This window comes from Rutilus rutilus (assembly GCF_951802725.1).
Source record: "Rutilus rutilus genome assembly, chromosome: 15".
NCBI lineage: Eukaryota > Metazoa > Chordata > Actinopteri > Cypriniformes > Leuciscidae > Rutilus > Rutilus rutilus.
This window is the reverse complement of record NC_140220.1, coordinates 15,827,378-15,842,721: the sequence shown is the minus strand read 5'-3', so window position 1 is coordinate 15,842,721 and position 15,344 is coordinate 15,827,378. Positions and strand designations below refer to the sequence as shown.

The following is a 15,344-nucleotide window of genomic DNA, read 5'->3' as shown; positions in this document are numbered from 1 at the left end:
GAGACAGTCCAGCCCAGACTATAACCTGGTATCAGAGTATAGGCAGGCACACACACACAAAGTCCTGAGCACTTTTGATCAGAACTGCCCAGATGGATGTTAATACCAAGTGTGAACAGGGCCAGTGAAAACACACTTATTAATATTTAAAAGCCGAGGTCATGTATTCAATTTAAGAGTTGTGGCTGGCCAGGTGTTCTGCCAAATCTGTGCCTTTTCCCCGTAGCCCATTTCTCAAATGTTGTATTTGATGTCATTACTATTACAGGCGATTCAAAGGAGAATCGGTTCATGGCAGAAAAAGATGAATATGGTGCAGACACTATGACGGAAATCCATATTATTGGACGCATTGTCCTCAACTTGTGGAGAGTTATGAAGACTGAGGTTTACTTCACATTCATTCCCCCAGAATGCCTGAGCTAACACTGTTTATCTGAGTGTTCTCCTTTTAATCAAGTGCTTCCTGTATGTTTGCAGGCTGCGTTGAATAACTACACTTTTGAGAATGTGGCTTTCCACCTCCTGCATCAGCGCTTTCCTCTCTTCAGCCATCGCACACTCTCTGACTGGTTTGACCACAACACACACCTGCACAGGTGAGAATGGATCTCGCATCCGTCAGATGCCAGTTACTGGTCTTATTGCAGAGTTGTTCCTTGGAATATAATTTCTCCATTCATCTTTTAACTAAAGCTAACTTCAGAATGGAATTCCAGCATACTGATTACTGCAACTGTACCATATATACTGTCTGCAGGGGCACAAAAATGGGGTATGCAGTATATGTGGTAAACAGGGGCGCCGCATTGGGCACTACTGTGCAAAAATCATTCTTTGAAAATCTCCTTTAAGATGTCATAATCAAAAGCGAATTTAAAAATAAATAAAAGGAAACATTTTAATTTAACTTTTGTTTAGCATTTTAAAAGTGTTCAAAATTTTATTTTATTATATCAAGTGATATCAACTGTTATCCAAGAAGCACAGTGAATCTCTTATTTAAATCATGTCTACACTTTGTTTGTTAAAAAAAATGAAAGAATTTGCGAGCGTTCAGAGCTCCATGATTTTGCCCTGAAAGAAAGCTCAGGTGTTTTGAGCGGAGGGGATTCTGACTGGCTCAGACACCTCTGATTGGACACTGTGCAGTTGCGTCCCTGCCTGAATGGTACCAGCTATTATAAAAAATAAAGTTTGTGAAATGTGTAGACAAATGACACTGTTAGTCATTGAATGACTAAATGTCATGTTAAGGTAACATATGTCAATGTCAAATAAATAGATGTTATAAATTACTGCTGATATTACTTGAAGCTGATATTACTTGAAGCTAATTTGTCAAGTTGGGCACATTGCATTATGGGATACAATATTTGCAGTGCAGATATTATAAGTGCACGTGACATTTAATAATGTTTACTGGGCATACAAACAAAATACTGTTTGTTTTTTTCTTTTTTTTTCTCCATACTCTATCTATCGGTTGCTTTCATTTGGGTCAGGTGGAAAGTGGTGGATCATTATGTGAGCCGTGTTTGTGGTACAGTCCAGTTACTCCAGCAGCAGGACATTATTGGCAGGACAAGTGAGCTGGCACGCGTGTTTGGAATTCAGTTCTACCATGTGCTAACCAGGGGCTCACAGGTAATCATCCATCTAAATCCTGTCATAGCACACAGATGCCTTTTAGATATGAAATAATTGATTAAAGTGACTACACCCTCCTGAAAGAAACAAAATAAAACTAAAAAGTCAATCAAAATGGTTACATAGCCATCCATTGAATCAGACTTAAAGGGATGGTTCGAAGTAATTTCAACCTAGGGTCCTTTGCCCCATGACCTCGAGCCAAGCACCCCCCAGAAGCTTTTTTTCCCTTGGTCGAACATTATTAAAGTTAGAGCTTATTTAGAGATATCAGCCGAATGGCTTAGTGCAGGCGCTAAAGGATCCAAGGTTGTATCTCGTAAATTACCCCACTAATAATGCCCAGAATGGTACCAAACTTCTACAGTAGTACAAGGTTCTGTACTCATAAAACGAGGGACTGGAAAGTTTGTAAGTACATCAGGAGTTTATTTAAATAACACTTACCTGATGGCTTATGCTACCGCTAACGTTGAGGTCACTTCCGTGATTTGGGAAAAGCCTGTAAAAGTCCTTTGCAAAACTCACAAGTGTAAGGGAAAAGCTAGTGAACTTAACACTCCATAGAAATTTATTGATAACTGGATGATATTCGAAATACTTTTTAAGTTATGATCTGAAAATACAAGCATTTATAAAACTTTCAAAATTCCTGGAACTGGGCGTTGTTACGTTACATCCTTATGCATCGCTTTCTGCCAGGACTTTTACGGGCTTTTCCCAAATGATGTAAGTGACCGTCCGGGTTAGCGGTAGCATAAGCCATCAAGCAGCTGTTATTTAAATAAACTCCTGATGTACTTACAAACTTTACAATGCCTCGTTTTATGAGTACAGAACCTATTTGTACTACTGTAGAAGTTTGGTACTGAAGGGTTACAAATTTAAGAATCTATTTCAGATATGCTTCCTTACATAACATCACGGTGAAGAATACTGATTTTAGCTTTTAAGGTTAAGATCTCAGCAAAGTTGCAATCTCTATTGTGTTTTAAATGAGTCAGATCACTGAGATTCTTACCTTTCGGAGCCCAGACATTGAATCGTTAGGTTGATTGGATTAGCTGTAGGGGAGACTTTCACCTTTGTCTTTAATGGCTCTGGGATGGCCCTTGGAACTGGAGTTCCTGGCCAGTATCAGCATTTGAATAGGTATGCTGATACTATTGAGACTGCCGGTCTGGGGCGGGTTCCTTAACCTGTATACTCATTTACATGCTTTGTTTGAATTTGTCTCCACCTTCAAAAGTCCCTCCTCCTAAAATGCCTATAAGACACCATGTAAATTTATGTACGTTAGATTATGTTGGATTCCTGCAGCCACGTCAACGCGAAGTCCTCAATAAAGAATAACTTTGTTTGAACGTGATCCCCAACGTCTCCTGGTCTGCTTTGAAGAAAGAAAAACTTTACAACAGTACCATTCTGGGCATTATTAGTGGGGTAATTTACGAGATACAACCTTGGATCAATTAGCGCCTGCTCTAAGCCATTCGGCTGATATTTCTAAATAAGCTCTAACTTTAATAATGTTCAACCAAGGGAAAAAAAGGCTTCTGGGGGGTGTTTGGCTCGAGGTCATGGTGTAAAGGACCCTAGGTTGAAATTACTCCAAACCATCTCTTTAATGCTGACAACAATAGAAACAACTTGGCAGAGAACTGTCAGGAGACTTTTTTTCTTTTCACAAAAGAGAACAATGGAATAGGAGGATTACCAAATCATTGTTTTAGGTATGAACAGTCATTGTCTTTACTGTAACTTTTGATCCATTTAACTTTTGATCCATTTATTGATGAGTAAAAGGTATTATTTTCTTAAAAAAAAAAACACATTAAAGTTGTGAAATGTATTCCAGCCTTAAGACTGCAGTTGTCATGCTGTATACTAGTTGCTTGCAAGCAGTGTGGACATAACAATAGAAAGACGTGTGGCCTTTTTTTTTTGCGCCATCCAGTCTTAAGTTATTCTCTTGGTTCTTGATTCCCAACCATAATTTATTTTCTGTGTGGAAAGTTATCAATTAAGTTGATAGGTGAAGTTGAAAAACAGTATTCTTTTAATTCTTGAAAAAGAGAGATTCACAGATGTATATTATATTTAAGTTTTTGATTATTAGATCCATAAATACTTTTTGTAGTTTCGTGTTGGTAGTTAATCTTTTTCCTCCTCTTGCAGTACCGTGTGGAATCAATGATGTTAAGGATTGCGAAGCCATTGAATTACATCCCAGTGACCCCAAGCACACAGCAGCGCGCCCAGCAAAGAGCCCCGCAGTGCATCCCACTGGTCATGGAGCCAGAGTCGCGTTTCTATAGCAACTCGGTCATTGTGTTAGATTTCCAATCACTGTATCCATCCATCATCATTGCCTACAATTACTGTTACTCCACCTGCCTTGGCCATGTCGAGAATCTCGGAACGTAAGCATGCTTTTGGATTTAGAGTAAAACTACATTAGGCCTAGTGTGTATTAATGCAGCATTTCCATATATCTGCAGTATCTGTTGTGTGGTTCATAAATGTTTATCTATTCCACTCTCTCACACGGTCTCTCAGGTGCGATGAGTTCAGGTTTGGTTGTACATCTCTCAGAGTCCCTCCTGACCTCCTATACCAGCTCAGAAATGACATCACCATTTCTCCCAATGGTGTTGCATTTGTGAAGGTAGTTCTGAGATTACACCACTGTTAAACATTTTCATTTAAATACTGAATGATCCTCACGAGATGAGCCAGTTAAATAGTTAAATAGTTCAAATAGTTGAAATGGAATACTAGCTTGCTACTTGCTGTATGATTTATACTGTACTGCTTACTATATTTGAATAATAGTATGTGAAACAGGATTTCCAAAATTGTAACTGGATTGGCTTTTCAGAAACTGTCACTGGTTGATGGATACGAGACCACAATGCACAAAGTTAACCAACATTTTCTTATGGCTTATTGCTGTTATAAAACAGTAGCGACTAAAATATGACAAAAGATACCAGGGTTTAAGGAATAATTAAAATATTGTGAATAAAAATCACTATATTCAATTCTGCTTTTAGTTACCAAGCATCATAAAGGTCATTCTATGAACAGAAATTGATATAAAATACAACAGATGTGAAGTCACAGTCGCATAATTTCATCCAGCCAGATTTTAGAGCAAGAACTGTCGATTTTCAAGTAAATGTATTTGTAATATTTCTTACAACGGCAGTGTCAAAGTCGGTTGTGCTCACGGTTTGTGTGTGCTCAGTCATCAGTGCGGAGGGGTGTACTTCCACGTATGCTGGAGGAGATTTTGAAGACCAGGATCATGGTGAAGCAGTCCATGAAGGCGTACAAGAACGACAAAGCTCTATTGCGCCTGCTGGATGCCAGGCAGCTTGGCCTCAAACTTATTGCTAATGTCACATTTGGTTACACTGCTGCCAGCTTCTCAGGACGAATGCCCAGCGTTGAGGTACATGCTGTAACTTGGCATTTTAAATCACTGGTTCTTAACCCAAAAATGAGTTGCGTGTCTAATGTGATCACAGATCAGAAAGGAAAAACAATGTGTTGAGGCAAAAACAAACAACTAACAAAACAGCATCAGGCATAAGAGACTCCATGATTCAAATTGTCCTTAAAATATATTTATTCTTGCAAGAATGTTCCCAGTCCATCCACAGTCCAGCTGCAGGCGGAGTGAGACTCAGAGTAGGGGTTGGCCAGCTTCTTTATAGTGTTCTTTTCAAAGCTATCTCCTGTCACCCACCCCAAACACAAGGAACAAAAGGGACCCCCCTTGACCCCGGGAATCCTCTCACCTCTGAAGTCCCACACACACACACCCTGCAGCTGTATCAACATCACAAAACTCAAAATACAGCAAAAGAACGCATGGCATTCTTTTGTTAAATCATTGAAAATAAAATATAGAGAAAATATCAATTTTCCCATAACAATTCCTCCTCTTTATCATTCTCTGATAAACAATTTGGTTTCATTAACATTAGGTATGATTATAACAACTTAAAAAACACCCTTGTTTCTAATTCTGCATCAAACCCATAAATGATAAGAGTTGTTTCAAGTCTTTACATCACAGTTACCTTTCATATCTGATTTTTGTATACCTGATCACTCTACTTGAACTTTGAAAGAAATATAAACAAAAATAGACAAATAAAAATAAAACCTTTAGGAGCAAGCAAGTAAACATTTTATCTGAAGCCGGGCTAAATGGATAAGCACTGCTACCGCATTCCCGATAAATCGGACCCTCAGTCACTCCAGTATAACTTAAAGCATAGTAAGAATAAAGGATATTATAATACCGAAAAAACGTAAATGATTATAATTTCAACTTCTGTTACTCGTACCATCTGCATAATTTTGTTCACCCTTAGGATAGACTGTACCCATTAATAACAAAATTATCAGAATAACACATACAATCATAACACTATGTATTTAGCCTTTTTTTCAATTAATCACAATATTTTGTCAGGAAATGGTTTTACTTCTAAAGCTATATTTAATTAAAATCTATTTAATAAAATCTAACCAGAAAAGTTTTATAATTTGATCATTCGTTGTTCGAAATTATCCCTGACTTTTCCATTACATACCGTCTTTCTTATCACCATACTTCACATTAATTAATAGATCTTCTACCTGAAAACACATTTTTCTTTGCACAAGTCAAATTATTAGATTTATATCAATACTAAGCCCTAATTTGATTCAATCAAATAAAATCACAAAACTTTTCTTCAACCATTAATTGGTCAACATTTTTCTATGTTCGTTGCCCCGTGGACGTTCCATCTTCACCATTTTGACACTTTGCGCGCCGTTGAAATGGTCTTTCCACCGTTGGCAAGGAGAGGTATGTTTCTAGCACATCCTTGATTCCTCACTTTATTCTTTGCGTTGGCGTATGGGGTTGCTGACGTTGGTTGGTGTAGTTTAAGGTGAGATGCTTGGACTCAGGTCTCACACTCTCCAATCATTTTCAAATCCTTCCAAGATTTTCCCTTAGATCACGATCGCACCCCCACTGGAATGAGTCGTTTACTGTCTGCTGTCACCTGTGAAAGCAGACCTTAAGTGATTTTGTTAGTGACCGCTTGTCTTGTCGTCCCTTTTGGTGTGACCTGTGGAATTTTCAACCTGAAACATATCATCGAATAATTTCTTGCTCACTGAATAGCACTCAGGGTCCTTTTCCCCTGAAAAACACTCAACCCACGTTGCTCATGTTAACAAAACAATACAGAATCAGTTCCGTTTGGTTCAATCCATCCTGACATCCTGCAAAATTAAAATTTTAAGTTAAGCATTGCACAGGTGTTGCACCTTTCTTTCTGACACAATAATAACCCAGGCCAGGATAACTAGTCAAATTCATTCATAGCTATTGTTTTCACTGGGCACAGTCTGCCCTGCCATTTCACTCCTGTGCTGGTTTTAGACAAATAGACTGTCTAATCTGACCCCCTCCTGGGCTTTTCTGTCCTTCTGACCCCCCTGAAGAGTTGAAAGGCTCTTATCTGACCATTTGTTCATGTGTGTGTGTGTCTTTGCTCATGCCATGTGCGCAAAAGTCTGCATCTTCTATAAAGAAAAACAAATGTTGAGGTTATTGTCACATAGTTTTCTTTTGTCTGCTGTGCTGCCGCATGCCCTGGCGTTTCCTGTCGAAACAATTCTTGTTATTAGCACACTTAAAAATACAAACAATGCACACAGCAATTTTGTTAGGGGGAAGAATGGCTTCTTGCAGGGTTTTTACCCAATTAAACCCAATGTCCTTCTAACATTTATCTTCCCACCTGTGCGATGGCTTTAAACCATATTTGGCAACTGTTATCATCCTCCTCTTGATGCACGAGATCTCATCTCATGCATCAATTTAACATAAAGATTCTCTTACATTTATCAGACGCTTTTATCCAAAGCGACTTACATTTCAAGGTACACATTTACATTCTTATCAGTTCTTGCTTTCCCTCGGAAATCGAACCCATGACCTTGACGTTACAGGTGCCAAACTCTAATGTTTGAGCTACAGGAAAACTGCAATATTTGTTCATATTTATTTGGTAACATTTGTTTGGATAAAGTTTGCTAACCCAAACGTTGTCCTTCAGCCAAATTTCCTTTAGACATCTTTCTCTGCCTCTGAAATAAAAATATTACTTAAAGCCACAATTTCATCTTCTTATCAAATTGTTTTAAGGCAACGGCCCCTAGTCTCACAGCGTTTCTTGCTTTTCAGGCCTATTGTTTGGTCTCTTAAGCAACTGTCATCTACGAACATTCTCCAGGTCATCAATTGGTCAGGTCAGGTCGTGGTGTGCACACTTCGTCAACGTCAGTCGAATAACAATCTCCCCTTTTTACAATTCATAACTGTTAAGGGCTCTCTGGATAATCTGATATTTACTTAGCCTACGTGTTTACTTAGCCTACGTGTTTGTTGCTGTCAAATCTATAACTTTTTCTCAACACATGACTGACGGCTATCTACGGCTTCACAATTCTAATTTACACATCAATACTTAAACCTGTCCAGAAAGTAATTCAAATCTACTGCACATCATAAATGACCAAAATAATAATTAACAGACAGAGCTCGATGATCAATCAACTTAAAGCTCGTCCTATGTTCTGTGTTGCCTTCTCATCAGATTGACTCACAATCCTCAGCTTACTTTCAAATTTGTCATTTGCCTTAACCAATCTATTTCCAGAGGTTAATGAAAAATGTATACACACTATTCAGACAGAATAGTTGTCCTAAACTAACACATACTGTACAAAACATGAATTAACACTCACACTCATCCCTGACTATGAACTGCTCATATTTCTTATTCATATCTTTTCTCTAAAAAGATTTAAATTTTAAATGACATTTTAACCTTACATTTTCCTGTATCTTTTATCTAATGTTTTTATGGCCTCTTAACCAGTTTCAAAGCATGTCTGTTCATTATTCATTTGATTTTGGAAAAGTCAGCTGGATTGTTTTGGTGCATAATTATTACTTTGCTTCAGCTTTCTTTGGCTGACTGATAACAGAAAGACAGACAGAGTACCATCCCAAGCAGTCTCTTTCTCTCTCACTATAAGCAAATAATCTTTTCAACAGCCTCCTAGGACTGTAACTAAAATAATCATAGTCATATTCAATCCTTCTATGATCTTTTCTAAGGTTATCTTTAGTATAAATACTCAATTTGCCTAACCTTTGTTTTCCAGAAAATTCTCTTGAGTTATCTTTAGCCACCACCATGTCTTATAATGGTCCTTTGTCATGTCTAATGATCTACAGGAGTCAGAACTGACACATTAGTTCAACATCAACACAATCTCTGTGTTTTCCTTGCCCATCAGGCAACTAACATTACAACATTTTTTTGTTACTGTCTCCACAACAGATAACTATTAGTTCAATGGTCTCTGCTGGCTCCTGAATGCCCATTCAGATCAGCTCTTAACCTATAATTGTCTTTTCTTCAGGGTGTTGTCCCCTGGCATAGTTGCAGACACTTGTCAGAAAAACAAGCCATACAATCAACGCGGTTTCTGGTGAGTGGTATATAGAGGAACTCACATTTTCTGGGTCAGACTGCCGTAAACTCCTCACAGCTCATCTCGCCTCTCAATGATTTGCTGATGCTGCTGGCCTCACAGTCACCGCTCAACTCTAATACCTTTCTCACATAAAAATACCTCCATCAGGAGATGCCCAGTGACTTCCCCTGTCTTAGGTTGCCCTTTTGGCCAAAAAAGATCTTACCCGTCGTTGGGGTAATCACTTCGTACACACTTGGTTACCGCTCTTTCCCATCACAGAATCTGTGACCGTTTTCTTCAACATAATCAGTTGTTTTCTGGAGCTTATAGGAAAAGGCGCATTCAAGAGTCATCAGAGCCATTCGGACCTAATAGTGTTCACAGGGAGACAGGTTAATAACAACAGTATTTAATCACTTAAATTCATTAATCATCTTAAAGGTAGCAACCTGCTTAGATTATAGTCAGTGAATTTAGATCACAATCGTACATTCAGTGTACTGTTACTTCTGTAGCCGGAGCCATCGGCCCTGTTTTATGGTGGAGGCTAAAATCAGACAAAGAAGCGGTCCTAAAATAAACTAGTCAAAAATGTCACTTCTATCATTTAAGGTCTGCATTATTATTTTAAAGACTTCTTTAAAATCATTCAGTTTTACTTTTAAAACATTTACAAATTGTCCTCTAAATTTGTCAAATCTGAATTGCCTGTAGCATGATTTGTTTTAGCTTTTCCATATCTATGAATCTTTTCAACTGAAACACTGTGCTTTACACAGGCTAAGACAACAGCTTTCAGCTTTCAGCTGACATTGAATGAGAGAGAGACTCTTGAGGCATTCAGGACTGGTGCACTGCATTCTCATAAACTTTTAACTTCAGACTTTATCTACCATCTTTTTTTTTTAACTGTAGCCCATCTTAAGGCATCTTTTCCATAAATTACACGTATTGTAATTTAGACATTACAAATATCCACTCAGAATGAGTCTCTGTTGCACTGAAACTGTGGCAGTTTCAGTCACAGCACATGCCAGATTCAGATAAGCAAACCTGTTTTGGCCAAATCACATTCTTATCTTTTAAAATCAACATTAACAAGCCTTTATTTAATCAAATGCCTTTTACACATTTTACATTTAGCAACTGTTAATCCTGTAACACTGCTTCTGTTTATTTTATCTTAAAGAAATAATAAGAATTATTCTAGTTCTTAATAACGTTTAAAATTTCATTTCAATTTTAGTTGTCAGGTTTTCAATTGCCATAATTTAATACCTGACTTCAATGTTTTCTCTAGGAGTTTATCAATCTGCTTCTATGATTCAACTTTTGAGGCTGCGCTCTCTGCTTGTGATAAATTTTTTTGATTATCATTATAAATCATTCATTAGATTTGTCTCTCTATATCATCTAAAACCTTATCAAAGCGTTTCATTCAAAACACAATCATTCTTTTAGTGACCGGTACTTTTTATAGTTCTTTCCTTTCAAAAGGAATTCCTTACACTTAAATCTTTCAATCTTCTTACAACTTTTAAAAGTTCCATCTATCAACTTTCTTTTCTCCCTCATTTACTTTTACAGTCATACAGTGGGCATTTACAGTCACTGAATGACCCCGCTGACCGCAATACCACTCTCAGAATAACACTCTCTGTTATTCTGCCTACAGTCTTACTCTGATCTTTCTAACATCTCCACCCTACTTTACACCCCTGAAGAGTGTGTTCTGTTCAGGAAATGCAAACAGAGCCATTGATAAGCAGTTCTCTGTATTTTCTTTTACAGTCCCAGTTGCAAATTCAATAACAATAGCCAAATCATAATCTTCATCATATTAACATTGATCTACTTTCTAACCCATATTAACACAGACTTTTCTTTAAATTTGTGTCATTTTGGCACTTTCTTTGTTTGGAGCCAGTCAAGTTATTGTTTATCTTTCCAATCACAATCAAACTTTTACAAAACATCATCTGCAAATCTCTTCAGAGCATGAGCAGAACTGCTTACAGTATTTGCTCTCTTTTATCTCACTATTTATCAGGACTGTTCAGTTACTCTTCATACAGTATTAAAACTTTAACGTGTCATTAATTTCATCAACACTGGTTTTAAAAGCTTATTCTTCTATCAAGTGGTTAGTTTGCAGATTCAACTTAAATCACAAGATTGTATTATGATTATTCAGCCCCCATCTCTACTGTTTCACAGAAACCACAAGATTCCCTAAATCTTGTTCTCAGTCTCTAAATTACACACAGCTATCCTAGATGCTTGCACCTTCAACTCTTGTTACAAAAATATGGCAATCTATTCTTAAATACCCTTGTTTTCATAACATTAATACAATAAAGCACATTCACATCATTATTATTGGCAGAACATTAATTTTCATAAGCGACACGGAAAATCTAAATATTCTAAACGGGTTTCACAAAGTTTCTGATTAACTTTAGTCACACGTGTCTAGGGAAATTATCTCCAACCCATAATTTCCTTTATAAAACAATATATTTCCTTAAATGGCTTAATATCAACAAAATATCCAATCTTTGGACATTTTCTAATTTGATATTATAATCAACAACACTGATTACAAAACAAGTATACATTTAACATCCAGAAGCTGGTTTGAACAAGCAAGCGCTGTTGCTGTACTCCCAGCATAGCTGGACCCTTTAGGTTCAAAAGACAATCGTTTTACTTAATGAAACATTCCTTATCCTTATATCATGCCAATCCCTGTTAATCATACTCAACGCCCCATTTCCATCTAAAACTCACTTTTCGTACCATTTCAACTTAATTTGACTTAATCAGGCGTTCATAAATAGTTCCATGAACTCTATCGTTCCCTACATGCCAGTTCCTTCTGTATCTGTTCTGTTCTATCTGCAATCCAACAATTCACTGTTTGTAATTTCCATCAGGAAAAACATTCTATCTTTCCCTAAATGCTAATCCTTTCTGCATTTATTTTCGTTTTCTTCTATCTTCTTCAGTTCAACAAACTACTGTCTGTTCACAGTTTTACACTCATGAACAAAACTACAACAACCTCTTTGTTAAACAATTATCCGTTTCCCAATTTCTTGTATGCATTTCTGGCCGTACTTTTTCCATTTTACAGAAAAACTGGTGTAGCCTATAAAATTTTGTTCAAGCTTGCTTTGAGATGACCCCATATTGGCTGATTTCTATCTCTTCTGGATTTTCCTTCGACGCGCGTCTTACTAATCTGTCAAACATCTTCAACAGATCCGACTTTTTAACCCAAAATCGGCCATGTTTTAGCAAATATGCTTCCTGTAATTACGTTTTACTCAAAATCTTTCCGTGAGCACTTTCTAGCGCTCGATTAGTTCACCTAATTAATCTGGTGTGGCTCTTCCGTCCACTTTTACAAGACTTCCTCAGGTTAGAGATTTTGAGTAAACCTAATTAATCAGGTGTGGCTCTTCCGTCCGTGTGGCTCTTCCGTCCACGTGTGGCTCTTCCGTCCACTTACGAGCTAGTTTTCGGCATAAAATTGACTTGACAGGGCCCTACACTAACTTTTTTCCCAAGGAGTACATGTAGGCCTACTCCTAAATGAGTACGGAGCTCTTTGATCTGTTTCTCTAGCTCTGAGTTGCGCTTAGACTGTTCTGACTTTGTCTGGATCAATGCCAAATTTCTTTGTTAATTTCAATCTGACTTTCTCAGTCACGATTGAGTCCATGTGCTCTCTTAACAAAGACTTAAACTCATTGTCTGTCCATAAAGGTGTAAACGCAAATGCGAGAGAAATGCTCGCACTGTAGAGCCCTGCTTGTTACAATCTCCCCCTCGAAAACCTTCTCTGCCCGTACCAAAGAGATAGTTCCAGCCACTATGGTTCATGTTCACTCACAATTATCAAAATAATTTAACTGTCTCTTACCCGAGATGCTTTTACTGCCTCCGAGTTCTTTCTGAATCCAGTGGGTTCCTCCTGGCCCTGATAGCAGTTTTGGCTCTTCTCTCTCAATTCGGCGAGGTAAGACTAAAGCCTTTTGTGCTTTAGGGTGATCAGTCCGACAATACACTTTCTCAGGGCCAGAAGAAACCTCATGGTTCGCACTTCTGACACCAGCTTGTTGAGGCAAAAACAAACAACTAACAAAACAGCATCAGGCATAAGAGACTCCATGATTCAAATTGTCCTTAAAATATATTTATTCTTGCAAGAATGTTCCCAGTCCATCCACAGTCCAGCTGCAGGCGGAGTGAGACTCAGAGCAGGGGTTGGCCAGCTTCTTTATAGTGTTCTTTTCAAAGCTATCTCCTGTCACCCACCCCAAACACAAGGAACAAAAGGGACCCCCCTTGACCCCGGGAATCCTCTCACCTCTGAAGTCCCACACACACACACACACCCTGCAGCTGTATCAACATCACAAAACTCAAAATACAGCAAAAGAACGCATGGCATTCTTTTGTTAAATCATTGAAAATAAAATATAGAGAAAATATCAATTTTCCCATAACAAATGCTAGATGCAAAGAATGAATTGCAACTAACCAAATAGTCCTTAATCATTATGATATCAAAATATATAGGCTTATCACCTTTTAAAAGGATTTTTTTAATAAAAAATTGGTTTTGTGCAGTAAAATTCTGGATGCTGAAATTCAAGAGAATTTTCCAGACTGAACGGTCAAACTGTAAAGACAGTAAAACAAATAGTGAATTCTCTTACCAGCCGTTGTCATAAATTAGCATATTGTTAGGCCTACTGTATGTGGTTCATGGTTAATATTATTACACTTTAATACATGTTTGATTTGGTTTTAATCCAATCTTAGTACTGTATTAATTTTCAACTTGATGTCTAATGTAAAATCTTTCTCCTGAAGTAAAGCCACCAATTTAAATATTTTAGATTGTATTCAAATTGTGCATGCAACATTGCTCCATACCAATTAAGAAAGACTGAAAAGGCCACATGCCCAAAATTTAACAGGAGGTGTTTTGAGATTACTATGTTGCCAAAGAAACCAGATAAAATGTGTCTCTCCTGATACTCCAGGTAGGCGACAGCATTGTGCACAAGGCCAGAGAGACTTTGGAAAGAGCCATAAAGATGGTCAATGACACCAAGAAGTGGGGAGCGCGTGTGGTCTATGGAGATACAGACAGGTAAAGAAATAAAACTGGATCCATTAGTTCATTTCAATAAAGATGTGACCTCACCTACAATGTTGCAAGTGGGAGTGTTATTTTTTGTAATTAGTCCATTTCCTCCAATTTGACTCATTCAGTCTGATTTGCAGACTGTTTTCATACACTCATGGGCAAAAAAAAAAGGGCCTATCCAAAAATGGTACAATATGGCAAAATATTTAGATTGATATTAATCATAAATCACTTGTCAGGAAATTGACAATTACTGTGGGTAAAGTAACTTGGCACGGAATACTTCCCCAACTCATAGACAGCTTTTTACAGGAAGAAGAGTCAATGTTGTTCCACTCAGTGTTAATGGATTCAAACAGGTCATGAGTAGATAAAAACATAAGCCTGATGGACTTGTTCTCAAGCCACTACTTGATTGTCTTTGCAGTTTGCGCTGGAGTATTGTCTCGTTGAAAAATAACATCTGATCATTCCTCTTTAGATAACCTTTCATTTGTGTGAAGCAAGCCATTCTGCAATATTCTCCTGTACTTCAAAGCATTAAATGACTTTATCACAGTGAAACATCTCACAATACCAGCAGCTAAAAGGGCTCCAGACACAATGACACTCTTCCTCCATGCTTCACTGTGCTAGAGATGCATTTATTATTATACTTCTCAGCAGATATTTTTTTTCATTGTGATCCATTACTCCACACACAATTTCCCATATTCTGCCAAAAACTTAATTCTGTCTTTGAAGTTTTTCTGAGACAGCAATGGCTTTTTAAGTAGTTAATTTGCTTAAATTTAGCTAATTTCCTGACCAATAATTTGTGGTTAAGACAATTAAAACCTTAGTGTTTAGCCATTTTAGGCTTGGCCCATTTTTTATTTAATTATTTATTATAATTTTTTGCCCAAGAGTGTACATGATATCATATTACCAGGTTAACTGGCCAATCATAGTGATGTGGAGGCAC

General features: G+C 37.5%; 1 protein-coding gene across 1 annotated transcript in view; it reads left to right on the top strand.

Annotated features, from left to right (window-relative positions):
• The window catches only part of rev3l (REV3 like, DNA directed polymerase zeta catalytic subunit), a 128,608-nt gene that overhangs the window by 101,692 nt on the left and 11,572 nt on the right, over positions 1-15,344 (top strand). The window contains exons 20-26 of the mRNA XM_084433337.1: positions 269-387; positions 481-599; positions 1,506-1,647; positions 3,829-4,073; positions 4,210-4,318; positions 4,901-5,107; positions 14,274-14,383. Of these exons, the coding sequence (XP_084289463.1) occupies positions 269-387; positions 481-599; positions 1,506-1,647; positions 3,829-4,073; positions 4,210-4,318; positions 4,901-5,107; positions 14,274-14,383 (1,051 nt within the window). The remainder of the gene's footprint in view (positions 1-268; positions 388-480; positions 600-1,505; positions 1,648-3,828; positions 4,074-4,209; positions 4,319-4,900; positions 5,108-14,273; positions 14,384-15,344) is intronic.